At 37.0% G+C, this 19,970-nt stretch overlaps 1 protein-coding gene across 5 annotated transcripts in view; it reads left to right on the forward strand.

Annotated features, from left to right (window-relative positions):
• Positions 1-17,810, forward strand: part of LOC131051802 (NAD-dependent protein deacylase SRT2) — a 53,768-nt gene extending 35,958 nt beyond the window's left edge. For 4 of the 5 annotated variants that reach the window (XM_059216467.1, XM_057986410.2, XM_057986412.2 and 1 more), the window contains 4 exons: positions 4,005-4,169; positions 14,539-14,666; positions 17,384-17,483; positions 17,614-17,810. In XM_059216467.1, the coding sequence (XP_059072450.1) occupies positions 4,005-4,169; positions 14,539-14,666; positions 17,384-17,483; positions 17,614-17,667 (447 nt within the window). In that variant the 3' untranslated portion in view covers positions 17,668-17,810. The remainder of the gene's footprint in view (positions 1-4,004; positions 4,170-14,538; positions 14,667-17,383; positions 17,484-17,613) is intronic. The other variant, XM_057986413.2, reaches the window with a different exon arrangement.
• The last annotated feature ends 2,160 nt before the right edge of the window (positions 17,811-19,970 follow it).

Genomic DNA, 19,970 nt, shown 5'->3' on the forward strand with positions numbered 1-19,970 from the left:
GCTAGGTAGAGGAATCATTTAATTCCTATCAACTAAATAGAATGCATACTAATAGAATTGTCTCTAATGAAATTTTACTGGATACTTATGAGTGGAGAGGGAATGTAACTCTTCTGATTATGTCTGCAGGAGTTGGTAGGCTACTAAAGTCCACCATGTAAGAGTAAGAAACGGTGATAAAGTATATCAACTTGGCTGTATATTATGGGAATGCATATCTCTTGATAATTTTGCATAGATTACTATCCAGACTTTATCAAAATTATGGGGATGGCTATGAAGGATTTTATGTCAAGAACTAGAAGCGTGTCTCAGTCTTACTGTTCATGTGGCACTGCAAACTTTTATAGCTGCAAGAAGGGTCTGTAGTTTGTAGTGGGAAACACTTTGTAGATTCAAGAAAAGTTTATTGGGGCATTTCCTTTCATCTAGCACATGGAACAGAGCATTAACTAACTGTTGCAGGTCTTCTGTAGCAGAATGAAGGGTGTGGCAGACCATCAACAACTACAAATGAGTCATTCCATCAGTGATGAAACTTCCCAGCTGTAGCAATAGGTTAATATGCACCCAACTTGCTTGGCAACCTCTGAAAATGGCAGAAAAGAGAGTCAACGCAGGTCTGAAATCATCCTCAGCAATACCCAAGTCATATTGCCACTGCTGTAGGTAGCTGGAAACAGTGGTGACAAACTTTAGAAAATTTAAAACTAACAATTTAAGCCTTTATTCACTGAGATAATGACCTGCAGGTGTTAACCAAGCCTAGGTGCCATCAAAGGAAGGGAAATGAGCGCTAAAACCTTCAGCCAACTGCTTGAGTACCCTCACACCATGGTCTCCATCTAATGCATTGTACGGCTTCTAGCAAGGATAAAGTCACTTGAATAAATTATTGCAGCTGTAAAAGTTTTCAAAAAAATTCCCTGATGCAAGTTGCCCGGCTATGAATAAACTATTCCAAAGTTTTCAAGGCAACCCAATAATTCATCTCACTCCCATAGGCAAGAATGATGGTACTATGCCTTAGGTTGAGCCACTAGAGCAGATTGAGACATTTAATGAGGACTGAGCTGATATAGACGTTGGAAGTCCTTGCATAGATGCTCTTGGAGGAGGCTTGGTGTTGAGACAAATTGAAGAGCATGGTGATACCAACAAAGATGCTCTTGAGCATCAATACATTCATCTTCCATTCACTTAAGATATCATATAACCTAAGTTGTTCTTAACATATGCAAATGTTTTCTCCTTAATTAACCTTTTATGGAATATTAGGGAACTAAAACCATGTCCATAAAAGAAATGAAAAATCCAACACCAACCTAAACAAAAGCAAAATTGGTGAGCATGCATTTTCAAAAAACTAGTAATAAGTAAACACAAAAGAAGACCATGTAAAGTTATAAACACAAGCAACGTGAAGAAGGTACTAAATGAAAAGAAAATACCAATGCAAACCTAGGTTACCGGGTTCAGCCCCCTAGACCCCTGGTACTGGTCCGGGGTTTTGGTCCATTTCGCCTGTGGTTCGGACAGGATCCGTGATTCACAGGCCTGGTTCGGACCAGGTTGAACCCAAGAGGACCCAGGTCGAACCCAAGAGGACCTAGGACGAACCCAGGGGTCTGACAGCCCAATTTTTTTTTTTTTTTCTGCAAAATTTAATTTTTTTGAATTCCACCACAAAAAAAATTAAAATATAACCCTAAAAGTGAATTTTAAAACATTAACTTGGCTCATTTCACACAAGCAACATGACTACAAGCAAGGCGAAATGAAGATGTGGGATATAGAGCCAGAGCATACTGATTTGGATGCTTTCACTTCTCAGCTTGTTGCATTTGATGACTCAGATAGCGAGCAAACTTAAAGTGCAAGTGTAAGTGGCATTGGCATTGGCATTGATTCATCTAATGTCAATGTTAATGATGAGGAGGAGGAGAATGAGGATGATGAATTAGAGAATCCATTTGATGATCAAACTTTAAATTATTACAAGTTTGTGTTGATTTTGTTGTTTATATGATGCTATGTGACATGCTAATCTTAATTCATGCTTATAGGCTGCATATATATATATATATATATAATTTATATGTTTTTGTACTAACAAACCCAAACCCCTTTTTAAAATTTTGCCGTACCGGTGCCCGAACCTGAACCGGCAACCTAGATGCAAACACTATAAGAAGATGACATGCAAAATTAAGTCAAAGTATGTAGATGCCATCATGGAAAACAGTTTTCTTGCTTCCTAGGCACAAATCAGAGCTCCAAACTTTCCTTCCTCAACTCAATATTTTTTTTGTCAAATGATACATTGATATTTATATTTAATATTTCTAGAAGATCTTATAATTTTGTTGTGTGGTCACATCATGTTTATTAAGTTATCTCTAACGAATATATAGGATCATGAGACATTGATCTAAAGCCTTTCTGATACACAGTGCAATAGTTTGAAGTTCATCTTATGCAACCAAGATGCTTGTGAGATAATATTAATGTCTCACTTTGAAGTTTAGTTTCATTTGTTCTGTTTTATGACATGTAGGTGCTATTGTGATTAAGGCTAATTTCCTAAGCCATGATATTAAGGTATGAGTGATCTTTGTTTAGCTACCAGTTACCAGTTTGTCACCACTGCACACATTATAGAAACACATTCGTGCATATAATCCCTTTTTCCTTTAGTTAATTCACCAATATTCTTGTTAAAAAGAAAGGACAATTAGTATAAGGCGTTTATGCCTCTATAATGCTTTTATTGATTAATTATCACATGATGGTCCTAGTGACCATTACTCGGCCTTACGGTCTATTGACCAAAAGTATTTTTGTTCTGTGATAAATTATGAGTTTGTCCAGCTAACTGTTCTTTCTTATCTCATTCAACAAGACAGTGTCATAGCCTTCAGCTGTTACAGCTGTCTAGTGGAATTTGGAACCGATAGTTCAATTAAAGTCATTTGCTGGAATTCTGCAATGCCACCAACTTTTAACCTATATTTCCTCCCAAAGCTATCCTAGTTATTGCCTGAATATTTAACTTTACATGTGGCATATGCTGTGGGACTGTATGCTGGTTGCATATTGACTGTTTGATTTGCCAGAGAGTTGTTAATTTAGCAAAATACGATGTCTAAGAAAAAGGCATGTGGTTTTATTTTTTTAAATCATTGTGCACTTTTTCCTAAATGAGTTAGAAACCTAGATTTGTGATTAGCTCCATCTTCTCAGAAACTACTAGAGCTTTTGATCTCGGAGCCCGATAAAAGATGCTGAATAGGGAATGCAACTGAATTGGGACTCACATTTTGTATTTACTATGTTGTTTTATTGGGTAAATATAATACTCAGTGAAATATCATGTTATCCATGAGCAGGCTTTCAGAAGATTTGATCAAATCCAATTATCAAGGCTCTTCTCTAAATTTTAATGTCTACAGTTCAATGATAATGTACACAATTCCTATATTTTATTGTTTTTCTTATAGATGCCCATTAATTGGTATATCCAGTCTTCTTGATGTAAATTTTGCTAGTGTTTCAAGAGTGCAGTTATATCGGAACTCTCATTTTGTATGTACCATATTGTATCTTATGTGATATACTACTATGTTTTCTTTTGATGAAAGAAAATAAATAGCGTGTTATCCACTGACATCTGGTTCAGGATTTTACCAAACTTACTACTAAGCCTATTCTATAAATATGTTATTGTTTAAAATTCAATGATTGAGGGTGAGTTGTATGTTTTATTTCTTTTCTTATTGATGTATGGTATATTGATCCTTTTTGATGTAAACTTTGTTAGGGTCTGATTAATCTCTATGATTGTGTGGAAGAGGAAGAACCTTTTTTTTCAACTTTTTATATTCATCAGATAAAATATCAAGCAAATTTTTGGCAATTTTCTTGTGTGTGGTGTCTTTCAAGTTTCAACTACCAGCATAAGTTGAATCCAAAAATTAATGGGGAATGTTTTAGTTTCTTTGCAGTGGGCTCTAGCAATTGAAAGTGTGGAGAAAGGAGAGCTTGATATAGATTCAAGTTTTGGTATGCAGCAGCGACCTGATGGAGATATTGAAATAGATGAAAGATTTTGGGAAAACAATTTTCAGATTCCAACCTGTGAGCAATGTGGTGGTGTTCTAAAGCCTAGTGTAAGCTCCCATTTTTTGTAAAGAGCATAGATTGCAATTTCATGTAGACAACTCAAATTTAAATGCAACTGCACCTTGATAGTAGGACAGAAGATAATTTGTCGGAGCTAGTGTTTTTTGTTACTGGTAGATAATTCAGATATATTTTTTCCTTAAATACAAATTTTCTTATACATACCATTTATTTCTTTGTGGATCTCTAACCTTGTTTTCTCATCAATAGTATTCCTTGGCAACTGTAGGCGGGTGCTTCCCTCTAGTTTAGTGGTGCTGGTTCCCATGTCTGTAAAAATGTATATAAAGTTTGTAAAGTAATCAATTTTCCTTATTTCCCTCAGACCTCAGCTTGCCCTCAAGCTCAGTTACTCTTGTCTTTCAAGGACTTATTCTTAGTTGACAGTTATTGGATTTCCTGATAGCAGATGCATTCGGAGTACTTTCTTTTACATTGCCATCTCATTGTTTCTATTTTCTGTCTCTGCTTCTCTCTCTGCTTTTCTATCACTACAACTTTAACTTGTAAGTTGCTAAAGTTTCCCTGACCATTCCTAGCACAGTTAGAGCATTTTTAGGTCTCTCTTGCCTTTAGATAATCTCTTCCTGAGTTAAGCTTGCTTGAAATCAACTGATACAGTTGCCGAGGCATAATCTATAGGGGTCATTTTGCCTTACTTTAGCTTTTAGTGTGATTAAAGACCTCAAATGCAAGCTTTGCTCATTAGGGTCAAACTGGCCCAGTAATCTGAAACCAATTTGTTTGTAGCAAATGTGGCTGCTTTCCTCACTCTTCTGTCTTTGATAAATTGTTTGGCCTGCTTCTAAGCTACACAAAAATGTTTTAGCCAGAATAAAGGTTTGAGCTAGTTGTAGTTGTTATTGCTGTTCCCAAAGACTTTTTGTACCAATGGGTAGAAAAGCATAAACAATGGAGGAGAAATTAGGACATGAAATTGGAATTGGGATGGTTAGATGATACTATATGGGTTGAATGACAGGGAAGTGATGTAAGATGGGGGAACCATAGTTGACACTGAGTGAAGAGTATTGTCTGGAAGAACTTTTTAGGATATAAGTGGCATGTTGAAAAGAAGCGATAAAGGGAAGCTGGAAAATGGATGTCAGAGTAGGAAGGGGAGTGGAGACCTATGTGGGAATAATTTGAACTTTGAACATCTAGTGAAGATGTGGGAAGTGAAGAAGAGTAAGGTGGATACTGGGGAGAAGCAGATGGGTTACCTTGCTCTTGCTCAAGCACATCTTGCTTTGATGTTTTCCTTTCTAGCCTCTTGATTTGAGCCTTGATTGAAGTGTGGTGCCCTATATCTTTTTCCTTTGTCTTTTTTGTGTTCATGGTCTTCTCCATCACCACCACCTTCACCCGATGCTGTCTCATTTGTTAGGTTTGGTGGTGTCTGGTCTGTTTCGGCTGTTGTCTCTTGCTTTGTGACTCTTGTCTGACAGCATTTGCCTCTTTTGCTAAGTTAGCCTCCCCTTCTTTAGCATCGTAAGGTTAAGCCCTTTTTACAATTCACCTCTTAAAGAATGGGATCCTCTGGTTGGGTCGATACCTAAGCCATTGCTGAAGCATAGCTTGCTTTTATGTTTTCCATTTCAGCCTCTTGATTTGAGGCTTGATTGATGTGTGGTGACCTATATATTTTTGATTTTGTCCTTTTGCCTTCAGGGTCTTCTACATTACCACCACCTTCCCTTGATGCTTCTCATTTGTTTGGTTAGGTGGTGTCTAGTCTATTTTTTTGTGTTCTCTTGCTTTGATGACTCTTGTCTGACAACTTTTGTCCCTTTTGCTAAGGTACCCTTCTTCTTTAGCATCACGAGGTTGAGTCTTTTTACATTTTATTATGACTTTAGGCACCAATGCCTCTTGTGAAGGACCATCATGGTGCTTTCCAGAAACAATTCTCCTCTTAAAGCATGGGAACTCTGATACACCTAAGCTATCTTATCTTTTGGTGAAGGGTGATGCTCCACAGTTGAGGCATACTTACCCTTTTTCCTTCAGCACCTAAGACCTCACCCTACCAGCCCATTTTTGACATCATCTTAGCTTCAATGGCCTGCTTTTCTCTATTATCTTTCTCAGGATAAATTTCTTTAGGGACACCATACGGCTCTAGGCCCGTCATGAGGTTGAGTCTTTTTACATTTTATTAGGACTTTATCCAGAAACAATTCTCCTCTTAAAGCATGGGAACTCTAATACACCTAAGCTTATCCTTTGGTGAAGGGTGATGCTCCATAGTTGAGGTATACTTACCCTTTTTCCTTCAGCACCTAAGACCTCACCCTACGAGCCGATTTTTTACATCATCTTAGCTTCAATGGCCTGCTTTTCTCTATTATCTTTCTCAAGATAAATTTCTTTAGGGACACTATATGGCTCTGGGCCCATCACTTATTCTTCTAATGGGGGCTGATCTTCACCTTTAGAGTGGTCATCTCAGATTTGTCCGAAAGTAGCATCTTCATCATCTGCTGTACTCTGTCTTCTCCTTCAAGGTTCTTTTCTGAACTTCACCGAACTTGTTTTTTCTTAACTCAAAGCTGTTTTTGCTAGCTCTTGCTTCCTATCAGGCGCTAGCTTATGCTCTTTTGTTCTTTTTTGATAATGGTTTACCTCTTTATAAAAAGCACGTTCTTGTGGAATATTTGTGAACCTCTAGGAGGCGGATGAGGCTTCTTGTGCTGCTATGATTTGTTTTCTTGGCACCTAAGTTTTTTGCATAGCTTGAGGTTCAGGAAAAGGGTCGTCTAGTGGGCTCTTGTATTTATTTGTCCCCTTGTCGGGTTGATGTTCAAATATAGTGGATATTTTTCATTTCTTGAGCTTAGCTTTGCAGATATCCCCAAGGTCATATGGCCAGTAGCTCCTATCTGATGGGTGATGACTCTCCAATTGAGTTATGTGGGGGAAGGTTTGTCGATGTGGGTGATGGGACATTTCCAAATGTTGTGTGCTCGTTGTCAACTGCCTTGGCTATTTGCTAGATTACTCGCAATGGTTCAAGTAAATGGGTTGACTTCACTATTAATAGTGACTATTAGAGAGATGAACATGCAAAATAGTTATATAATAGTAGTTGGGACAGTACGTCAGTAGTCTCAGCTATATGTTTTTCACTTTCTTTTTATTCTCCTTTGACTAGACTTCTTAGTCATTTTGATGAGGTGAGTAATTTGTGGGTGTTTGAACTATCACTACCTGCAACAACTTAGATAGATAGTTCCTTTTCTTTCCTTTTTTTTGTCTATGTTTGCCAAGGCCGCATCCTTAGTAAACATCCCAAAGAGAAGTTTGACAAGGGAAAAACTTGGAGGGCTACTCAAATTTTGAAGTTAATTTGCAATGACTTATCTAGTCTATTTTTGCATTCTTCGTTTAGTAGGGCTACATACAATTTGACCTTCATTGATGATTTTTCTAGGTCTATATGGGTGTATTTCTTTAGTAAAAGTGTGAGGTCTTTGAGATTTTTTAGGGCTATATACAATTTGACCTTCATTGATGATTTTTCTAGGTCTATATGGGTGTATTTCTTTAGTAGAAGTGCGAGGTCTTTGAGATTTTTTAGGACTTTAAATCACTTGCGGAGAAATAGAAAGGAAATGCCATTAGGGCTATATACATTAATAATGCTGGAGAATATGTTAACCATCATTTTGAGTAGTCTCATACTTAAAAGGGGATTGATTAGTAGTGTACAATTCCATACAATCCTCAACAAAATGGGTTGGCAAAACATAATAATAGATCCTTGAAGGAAATGAGTAATGATACCATTCACTCTTGATCTATTCCGCCGTAGTATTGGGCAAAGGCCATTAACTATGCAAGTTATATGCAAAATCACATTCCTCACAAAGCCTTGAAGGGAATTGCTCATTTGGAGCTTGGAGTGGTTGGAAGCCCATAGTGAAATATTTCAAGATTTTAGTTCTCTAACATGGGCCCAAATTCTAGTAGAGAAATTTAAGGTTATGGATCTATAGATGAAGCCTTGCATCTTTGTAGGCTATCTAGATTGTGATAAGGGCTATTGTCCTCTCTACACTATTGCGCATGAGTTGTTCATTGAGAGGATTGTTTTCTTTGAGGGCCATTCAAGTTCTACTTTTGACACTTCTCCACTGTCCAAATTCATGTTGAATTCACTTGGGATTGATGATAGTACTTGTGAGGATTTAGATCCACCTAGTTACATTCTTAACGATGAGGATATTTCTTCCTTTACTTTGGTCGACAAGAGTGATGATGAGGATCTACTTCCTTCCTCTCCTAGTCATTATTTTTAAGGTTGAGTAATGTCCTCTAGGTCTTCTCTCTTTTTTCTCTCTACTTTGGTGTGGATTTCTACATACATGGGTACCTCATTAGGTTTCATTTGATAAGACCCATGTTTTCACCCACCTGTTGTGACGTTTTCACACATCGCCCCATTGCAAATGGGGACCCTTGCTTTTTTTGCTTTTTAGGGTTTGTTCTTTGGGTTTTTTTTAGGGTTTTGTTAGTTAGCCTTTGCATTTTGAGTGCTGTCGGGGAGATCAATAGGGTAGCAAGTCCGGCTTGAGTGAGGTCCTGATCCTGAAATTTGGCTAAGTCTGGAATGTCCTGATCCTGAAATTTGACTAAGTCTGGAAACTGAAAAACCTCAAAAAACTAGATTTTGCAATATAACTCCTGGAGGTCTGAAACCACTCTCAAACATCCTGAAAGTATATATGGAGTATAACTTAAAGTATAAGTCTTATACTTAAATGTTATATTCCATAAAAATTATCTTGATAGAGAGTTCGAAAAGTCAAATTTCGCTCCTGTCCCTCACTGAAGGACCGGAGCTTGAAATCCAAAATTTCCTTCTCCTTGAAAGATTTGAACGATTTGACGACTTGAGGAGAACCAAGGAAGTGCTTTTTACCAGTTGAATATAATTTGAAGGCACAAACATGAGGAAAAATAGACCAAAATGCAAAATCGCTCCTGTCCCTTAGTCAGGGACCAGGGCGAAATCCATTGTAGCTCCCGTCCCTCTCCCAGGGACCAGAGCGAAATTCTTCATAAGGTAAAATTTAGGCAAAAGCAAGCAAGTTTTAAGTTTGAAGGCAAGAAAGGAGGGTGAAACTAGACTGTTGAAGATAAATTTGGAAGTTGGCAAAGTGTAGTTGAGCTTGAAAGTACAAATTCGCTCCTGTCCCTCAGGCAGGGACCAGAGCGAAATCTTCATGAAAGCTTAGATTTTGAATGTTGATCACGTTTCAAGTGTCCAAAGGGGACCAAGGGACTTCATTTTACACGATGAAAGCAATGGCAAGTTGATGAAAGCAAGCATGAGCCCAGGACATTGAAGTTCGCTCCTATTCCTCAGTCAGGGACCAGGGCGATATCCACCATATTTGCCAATTCATTCAAAATTCATGCCAAGTCAAGATTGTACATGGTTGCACAGGGTCTAAGACATCTTAAGATGATGATATGCAAAGGTTTCAAACGTCAAAAGACTATCAATTTGAACAAGGAAGCTATATCGCTCCTGTCCCTCATCAAGGGACCAGGGCGATTTTCATTAAATCATTCGTTTTCCTTCAAGATCACGTCAAAGTCAAGGTTCGCAAGATCAAGGATATCATTTGCAAGGTGATGAACAAGGAGTAAAGCTTGAGAGATAGCAAATGTTGGCCAGAGCATGAAGTTCTCTCCTGTCCCTCACCAAGGGACTAGGGCGATATCCACCTTAGAGGGCATTCATCCACCAAATCAAGACGATCAAGCTCGAGTTTTTTGGCAAACATGCCAGTCTCAATGTGAGGATGGAGGTTTTGAACATAAAAGGCAAGAGAATCAAGACTAAACATCAAATTCGCTCCTGTCCCTTAGTCAGGGACCAGAGCGATAGGTTTGTGTCCTTACCTCTTCCAAATTTGGCGCTAAAACATTCTTTAGATTTTATTAAATGCTAGGAAAAAATCGATAAATTTGAAATCCAATTAAAGTTAGCATTTAACATTAGCGCATGGGTCTTTATTAATTAATTTTTGCCTTTTAAAAATCGAGTTTATTTAAAATTATAGGCATTAAATTAATTAATTATAAATAAAATGGGGCGCTTGATTTAAAATTTGTTTCATTTTACAAAGGTCGGCCTTTAAGTTTATTTTAAATTTGCCTTACTCACCAAAGTCGGCCTAGGGTCAATGTGAAGGTGAGCGCCTATAAAGGGAGGTGTTTATTTCATTTTCAAATCATCATTTTATCCTCTTTCATATGCGATTTTGGAGAAGACAAGGTGCGAAATTATCATCAAAGAGGAGTGCGTGTTTGTTTCAAGTAAGGTGAATTTGTTATCTTCAAGACATTGAAGACTCCTCCCCCAAGGTGGCGAATTGCTAAAGTGGACGTTCATTTGGAGAGAGATCACGTTGAAGCCATCAAATTTTGATTTGTGCCTAGGCGAATTCCTTTGTTTTGCATTTTAGAGTTAAACTCTCAAGTAAGGTATGACAAGATCCCTTGTTTTAATTTCGAATTTTGATTGTCATAGCCTTAAATTTTGAAATTTTGAATTCTAATAGCTCAATCGTCGTTTAGGAAATGATAACTCAAGGACTTATTATGAAGTTTCCTAAATTTAATCTCTAATCTAGTTATTCATTGCAAAATCATGTTGCTAATTTTGAAATGTTGTGTAGGCATCAAATGGAGATCTCATCAAGGAAAATCAAGCCGGATCAAGGACGGTCTTCGCCGGGACGATCAAGCCAGGACAGGGGCGACCTCTTTCAATCCAGCGTTCCAAGGCGAGGTACATCATCATCCTACACATCAAGGACACATGGAGTTAGGACAAGGGCTCGTTGAAGAAGCAAATAATTTTAGAAGAGTTAATCAAAGATAACTTCTCAACGCTACCAAATTGAGTATCAACCAAGTGTCAGACGAGGTGGCATCCTAGTCATCACGTCTCCAATCAGTGAGGTCCACCTCAGCATGTCCAGATTCAATGTACTTAACTCATGGAAGGTGGCACAAACTCCGATGTACCTACCCCGGCTATCCATTGGTCGATTTTTCTAGAGGGGACATGTGTTCAAGCAATACAATTTTATCATTGGTCAAGCATTAAATGTTATGTAATGGTTGTAACAAACCCTAATTAGGGTTTTCATTGTTGAATCTTGGCCATTGATCTTGAATTGATCTAAGCCATCGAATTGAATTGTGGGCACTATATAAGCCCTGACATTTCATTTTGTAAAGTGAATTAGAGAGAGTTGTAAATAATAGAAAGCAGTTAGTAGATAGAGAGTAGTTAGAAATTGATAGAATAGTAATTAGAGTAGAATAGGAGGACAAGGCAAGAAATTGTTGCCATTGATTGTAAACAAACTCCATTTTCATTGAAGTAATGGTGAAGTGTGTCGTTTCTTGCAATTTGCATGGTTTCTTGTTGATTCTTCAATCCTAGATGGTAGATGATTAGATGAATGGAGGAAATGCGATTGATTAATGGTGGAATTCGTATATCCATACTACTAGCAGTTTGTTGATTGCAGACTTGCCTTGTGTAGTCAACTGGAATCATTCAGCTTAAGCTCAATTTCAATTTGTCGCTTCTTCATTGATATGCATCAACTTGATGGTGTCTATGCCTGCGGTGATGATTTGAACATCATAAAGCTTCCCTTAGAAGATCGCACTAGCCTTGTGGAGATGGTCCATTGATGTCAAAACAAGACCTAGTTAGAGTTTCATCAAAAATCAAATCATTGCTCCTACATTCTTAGTATTAGGATTAGATCTTCTCTTCGCCCTCATCCTTTTTCCATTTTTTCAAATCTAAGCCAGTAAGAGCCTGTGTTCCAGCAAAGCAGATCGGAAGTTCAATCATCAGATGTAAGTCTCCTTGTGATTCCAGCAAATCACATCATACCACTGGAGTTTATCCACACGTAGAGACCCTACTAACCAGAACATTGGAGTCATCCTAACTGATCCTTCATGCGAATCTTCAGCAGTTAGAGACTTTATTCAAGAGAGGATAAGATGCCTTTAGGTATTTTATTCTGTGTATGATGGTGTACAAAATACACGTCAACACCACCCAAGTTGAACTTAAGGGGGGTGTTGGCGTAGGTTTTCCTTTTTTAGGTTAATTGTATTTTTTCTACATGTTTGTTTAGCTTGCTAAGGTCGTTAGGAGTAGGTTAATATGAGGGTAGATGACATCTTCCATGAGTATAATTCCCACTTATTTTTCCATCTCATGAGTATTTGTGTGTTCTCTCATTTATAACTCTCTTCTTTTTTAAATTTTGTTCTAAGATCATTTGTTGAATGGAGTTTATGTGATTATCCTTGCATTGGGTCTTTGTATTTGTTCATTCTTTGGAGAACCTAACCTAAACAACCCACTAGCGTATTAAATTATGTACGTGGTGTTGACAACATTTGAGATTCCTTGGTGCAATATTAGGTAGTGTTTCTTATCTATTGAATATAGTGTTATTCATTGATGTCATGGTGTCAAGGTGATTTATTCATGTCAAAGTATTTGAGAACAACAAAGGATAGAGTATAGTAATGATTGTATAGCTCTCTTAATGTTATCATTACGTACCGGTATCAGTAGTTTCTGTATGTCTATTGTATTTTTAGTGGCCTAGAAGTGTCTGCATTTAGTTTCTATGATTCGTTGTTCAGAGGCTGTATGTGTATTGAATCACACTGTTGTTTTTGCTACCGCATTCTACTGTAGCAGAGCATTCTGGCTTGTGGTTTGAAAGATAAGTATGGCTACACACGAAGAAGAAATTTCCTAAGTTTCAGAGGTTTTGCTCTAATATACAAAAAGTTAGAGATGACAGAGTGTTCGTAGTGCTAGTTCATTGACCGTGCAGAGGGTTTTGTTGGATGTTCCTGAGAAGGGTAATGTGCACTAGCTGGAGAATGTGTGTGAAGGTAGATGGGACCAATTGAGTTCGTGTTGGGAAACACATAGCTTGTTCTTACTCTAGGGATAATGTGTTGGTTGTTAGAATCGAACCGACTACACATTTCACATTGTTTGATTTAAGGAATTCATTCATGGCCGACTTATGGACATTGTATTTGGATCTAGGCCAACATGATGTATATAACATTGGAATGCATATATAATGCCTATCAATTTTTATTCCAATGTGGAGATGTAAGGGTGAGTGGTTGAATAAGGATTGAATACTATGAAGAGAATGCGGTGATTATATGTTGTGAAATGTGCGAGCTAGAATGCATATCTTATACACACCGTGAGAGTGTTCTAAAGTAGATCAAATTAGATAGATGATGAATATTAAGTTTGAAAGGGCCGCATGGCATATCTTTTGTATTTCCTACGTTTTATTTGTATTTGAGGTTGGTGCTCAGTTCCTTGGATTAGGGGATTGGTGTCTCCTATAGGTTGGTTCTTGCAAATCAGATTGGAGATTGGTGTCACCTTTTTAGGTTGAAATTCCTATGGATTGGTGCTTGCAAAATCATTGTAAGTTCATTATTATTTTTGTAAGGCTGGATTTGGATAGTAGATCCAAGCAACTATTCTCACTATGGCTTTTCCCTTTTGGGTTTCCACATATATTTGTTGTTCTCTTGTGTTGATATGTGAATGTAGCTATCTTTGCATTGTTAATTTGCTGATAATGTGGGATGTGGTAATAGTTTTAATATTGCTCTATGTTTGAGGTTGAAACTTGGATATACTGATTCATCGCCTTCCCCCTCCCCCCCACCTCTCAGTATATCTGTGTGCATAACATTGATCTTGGAGTAAGTTTTTATAGCCCTTCAAATTCTCAATGTGGATTGCCCTCTAATATGCCTTACAATGGCTAATTTGGATGCCTTTTTGCTTTGTTTTCATTAATATTATTTGAGTCTTCCTCTTTGATTTCAATTTGTGTATTATGATCCTAGGTTTTATTGTTCAATTTCAAAAAATTAAAATGTCTACTGAGGGTCCAAGGAAATTAGTAATTACTCTATCTTATAATTTTTTTAACAACTGTTCCTACTTCCTAATATTTTCTTTGATATTAACATTAATTATATAAGCGTTTGTGTTTGTTCAGTCATGTTTTCTGCTTAGCTTTAAGAGATTGATCGGAATTGTATAGGTAGTGTTTTGACTTTAAACTAAAACTGTAATAATAAATTGAATTACTCTTGTTACAAACAGTTAAAGGAGATCATGTTTTTCCCTAGTTTTATAAAATTTGAAGGTTGTCTTTTTTTGGAGATAATGTTTCCAAAGAGGGGGCAAATAAAGCCATCAACAAAATGCTACTGTGTTTTTCACTAGTTTTGTAAAATTTGAAGGTTGTCTTTTTTGGCGATAATGTCCCCAAAGAGAGAGCGGATCAAGCTATGGAAACAATAAAGGGAGGTGATGCCCTACTTGTTCTTGGATCATCCTTGATGACAATGTCAGCTTATCGTCTTGTGAGGTAATGACTTTTTTAATTTACCAAAGTAAATGCTAATTGTTGTGAGCAAAGAACTTATGAAATTGATAACTATTTTTATTTGTTAATTATTTTTAATTGTTTGATGTTGAGTTGGTTTCTGCATTTTTAAACTCTATCTTGATATAGCTGGTAATGAAAATATTTACTCGCATAAGCAGGGCAGCAAGAGTTGAAAGATTTACATGAAGGCATACGTTTTTATGAAATAAAGAACTGTTCCCTGCTATTCTAGTTAATGAAGAGCCATTTCAATAGTTTATCCTTGTGAGCATCACCAAGATGGAGCGAGTGCTAAGTGAACCATTCATGTTGCTAAGAGATGGGTTCTAGTGAACCCTACTAATGAATGACAAGTTCACAAAGGTTGACTCAATATTAACATGCAGATGATTCTTGAAAATTAAACATCCAATCAGCAAAAGCTTGTGCTTCTGTGTACATGTTTTCTCACCTGCAGCGATAAATGTGCTGGTACATGTAACAAAACATTTAACAATGTGGAAAACCAAGGAATTTTAAGAGGAGTGATAAAAATACTTTCGTTAAGGGAGAGAAGCACTAGAAAAAGTTTTCATCAACAGGGCTGTCATCTAACCTATCAACGTTGGAAAGATTAGGAATGTGGCAGATGATCCACTACTACATTCTCCTTGCCATGCTTGTCCATGCTGGTGATTTTGAATTCCTCTAGAAACAAAAGCTAGAAAATAGTGTTCTGGTTAGAGCTAAAGGGGATTATTCAAGCCCAAATACATTAATTATTTTATAACCAGAAAATAGAATATCTGAATTAATTAATTGTATAAATAACTGCTAGAAATTGTTTGCCAATCACTATATAATTGACTTATACTTAAACTAAATTTTATTAATATAGTAGATGATACATGTCCTTTTGTCCAGTTTCTGACTAAGTACTCCAATGGAAGAAAAAACAGATGCACTTTGGTAGAACGTGAGGGAACGTGTTGAAGGAATATGGAAAGTCATTGTCCATTGGAGCCTCTTAAGTTTACTAACTTGGTTTGCGTGTTAGACTAATATGTGTACTATTGTGTAGAAGAGAGCAACCTTTTAGATCATAGTTGAAAAACTCAGTCAGGCAACAACTCAGCTGACCCAAAAGCTATAAGAACTTGGAACTTGGGGAAAAATTTGACAATAACTCACAAACTTTTGCGAAAATTAAAAAACACAAATTTATAAAAGTATTCTTTAGAAACATATTTCATTATAATTGAATTGAGGGAACCTATTTCATTATAATTGAATTGAGGGAATACATTTCATTATTGAGATTTGATGAGGAGCAGTCGTAGTTGTTTGGATTTTTTTTCATTGGAAGGACCTCTCACCTCTTGCCTACTAGCAGGGAAGAGACTGCGTTGGTCTTTGATCAGTAGTTGCTGAATGTACAAGTTGACAGGGGTTGCTAGCACCAATATTTTGAGCGAAGTGAGATTAGCATTGTTGGGCATTAGTGTAGATATGTCATACATAGTATTGCATATTCGTTGAAACATTAAGGTTGATCTAGTTGAGCAAACCATGATTGTGCTTATATTGGAGCGTGGGTTTAGAATAGTCAGAAGGATTGATGCACCAATATGATACCCCATGCACAGCAATAATGAACAGCAGCGGAATAGGAATGGTCGATACGTCCTCTAGGTCACTAGACACTTGTAGGAAAAGAGTACAAGATCAAATCCTTTACAGCAAAGCAATATTGCACAGATTTTCTTTTGAAGTCCCCAAAAATACAATCGATACACCCAAGCATTAATGCCTAGCATTATCAAAGTGCTAGCATTAACCTTTCACTTAGAACATTCATGAATACAAGTAATAAGAACCCCATCCAAGGAAGGACTTCACGTCTAAGCGAATATACTATATAGCAAAGTAAATTCACGCATAGAAGATGGATAGCTGCATCCAAACTAGATGCTTACACTGCAGTGAAGTAAGCTTTTAAATAAGTCGTGTCCAATACTCACAGGTCTGTGCTCACCCATTGCATATTTATCTCCACAAATAACAATCGATAAGCTCCAAACTCACGCCACATCTGTCATGCTCCCACCATAGACTCAGATTGCAGCGCTTTGAACTTTTACTCCCAGCAAAGGAAGCAATGCCATTATGATTTATTATTGTGATTGCATTTATGATGTGAGAAAGAGGATCCAACGACGCACCAATGATTAAGCTCCTACAATTTGCAATTATTATATCATTCTGAATGATTTATGCCTTAAAAGATTTTACTTAGGAAGTACCGTGGTTCTGGCCAAACTATGAATTAGAAGAGATGCTGAAAGGTTGCTCTGAAAATTGATTAGGTTTGTAGGAAAATTAAAAATTATGGCATTCTTTATTGGATAAGGGGATAAGCATATTGCAAACACAAAGTCAAGTTCGTTTGGAGGAGGTGTATTTAGTTTTTGACATTTGGTCAGTGGTAGTGTTGAGCGTTTTGATGGTTTTCTGGCAATGATGGGTAATTATATTGGTTAATATATGCTAAAGTGGACATTACAGCTAAATTTGTGTCAATTTTCTTCTTATAAGTTCTGGTTTCCAACATAAAATTTTAATAAATTTATCTTTGGACGCAACTCTTTTTTCTTAATATTTTATAAAAGCATTCTTTTCAACATTCCACACTAACATTAAAACTTTTCTATATGTAGGGCTGCATATGAGGTGGGATCACCCGTTGGACTAATAAACATTGGTCCTACACGCGCTGACAACTTAGCAACGTTAAAGATAGAGGCCCGTTGTGGTGAAGTATGTTGTATTAGACCACTCATTCATGGAGATTCTATTTTTCTTTTTCAGTCGCCTAAGTAATTGTTATCCAGTTTATATCAGTTTTATTTAGTAGAAACTCATGGGACATTGTTGACAATGTTTGCAGGTACTATCTAGGTTGTTGGCAATGGGTTCAATTCGTGTACCTTTAGTTCCATAAGATAAAAATTCAAGGTTTATTGTGGAATGGTAGTTGAATACTACTATACTTTTAACATCTATTAAATTTGGAAACCAAACTCGATTGTGCCAAGCATAGATTTGGGCTAATTATAAAGCTATATCTTAAAATTATAGCAATAATTATAGCTTATTATTGTTAAATTCGTGCCCTAGATCAGTAATCAGATTTGTAACATTTAATCATGCCCTAGTTTATTAATCAGATTCGTAATTTAGTAAACTATAATCAAGTAAATTCAAGAATGAAACAAGGAACCAAGAGACAAACACAAATACCCTGGGAAAACCTCCAAGGAGGAAAAACCCATCATTAAAGACCCACAGGTTAGATTATGTATTCACTCTTATTGCACAAATACAATATTTAGCTTGCTTTTCTGAATCTGATCTTTATATATCTGATCTGCCCTTTTTGCATGCTTCAAGACTGCACCAAAATGCCCTATAGCCTATTGAATAAGTTTGCCCAATCCTTGGACAAATTCGCACAACCTTCTTTGGTGATTTCGCACCTCTTGTTTGCAGAGCTAATTCGCTGATTTCATGGATAAGTGAATTGTATTTGCATTTGCAATTTAACCTTTATTTATGAGTCCATAGCCTTCATAAAATCCAAGTCAACCTCCCTCTTTTGGCGCCAATTTATTTATTGTGGCGTGGAGGTATAGGGCTGGGCTCAACTTGGGGGCACGCTACCCTTTTAGGATAGGACCTAGTCCTATATGGGTTCGGATGTTGCCTTAAGGCAATCCGAACCCATTTTTACCTAGTTACAAACAACACTCCCTCTTAACTAGGGAAGAAGAGAATACATAATCTGAACCTTTAGAGTTCCATCTAGCACACAAGCATATAATTACATCTTCCACCTAGCACACAAGCATAGGATGGTTCTAGCACACAAGCATAGAAAGTGTAATACACAAGTGGGTCTTTACATAATTACAATTTTCCATCTAGCACGCAAGCATAGATTGGACACAATTCATTCTTGCACACAAGCAAATAATGATCAAAAGTGTTGCAAATAGAGTCACTGAGATTGGAGGTCCCTCTCAATCAGAGTTTCGTTTTCCACAATACCAAGTCTGTCTCTGAAGTATTCGAACTTCACTCTGGATAAGGGTTTGGTAAGGATGTCCACAACCCGTTCATCCATGCGAATGCACTTTAGTTGAATGGTGCCTCTTTGCACCATATCCCGAATGAAGTGATAGTGTGTTTCCACATGTTTGGACTGGTCATGGAACACAAGATTTACTGACATCTTTATACATTTTTTATTATCACAATGAATGGTGGTAGGACCACTAGCTTGACCAAATAATCCAACGAGGAGTTTGCGAAGCCACACTGCTTCTCTGGATGCAACAAATGTTGCAATGTACTTAGCTTCTGTAGTGTTCAATGCTACGGAAGATTGCTTTCTACATGCCCAAGAGATCACTACAGAGCCCAAGTTGAAGCAGATATTCGAAGTACTTTTTTTGATACATTCATTGTGCAATCTGTAATCCGAACTCAACCAGCACTCCTCAGAGAGGATCACAACAAGTATCCAGTAACCATAAGTAATAAGTAACCAAATCACATAATGGTAACTCATCATGGATCCTTTTATAATATTCATCTTGCCTTGCCTGTAGAGGATGAATCATGAACTTTATCATGTACACCTGCAAGACATGAATACAAACACAAGTATATATATGCTCATCATGGACTCTTTTCATGATATCTATCACGCATATACACCATTCATTGCCTGCTAAGAATGATGAAGAGCTTCCATTTCAATCTTCTCTCAGAGAAGATTGCAGCACCAACTTTATTTGCACACGAGTTTTCTCCTTAATCTTCTCCTAGAGAAGAATGCATTACCTTTACCTCAATCTTCTCCCAAAGAAAAATGTAACATCAGAAAATCATAATCTTTCATCTTGCTCACAAGCATAGAATGAATTTACATAAGCCATAGTCCTCCATTTTGCACACAAGCAAAGAATGAATAAACGTAATCTTCTATCTAGTACACTTTCCATCCAACACAGAAGCATAGGATGAAAATCCATCTTTTCTACCATCTTACATTGCTCGCAGAGGATGGTAACAATTACTCTTCTCCCTGAAAAGATTACACTACCACCTTACATTAGTCGTAGAGGGTAGTTGATGAAACACAATGCATCATTGAGGTTGAGACTCCTTTTCAATCAAGGCGGTGTTCTTCACAGCTCCAAGTCTATCTTCTGAAAAACTCAAGCTTTAAAAGACTTGGTG

Source organism: Cryptomeria japonica, chromosome 1 (assembly GCF_030272615.1).
Source record: "Cryptomeria japonica chromosome 1, Sugi_1.0, whole genome shotgun sequence".
Lineage (NCBI taxonomy): Eukaryota > Viridiplantae > Streptophyta > Pinopsida > Cupressales > Cupressaceae > Cryptomeria > Cryptomeria japonica.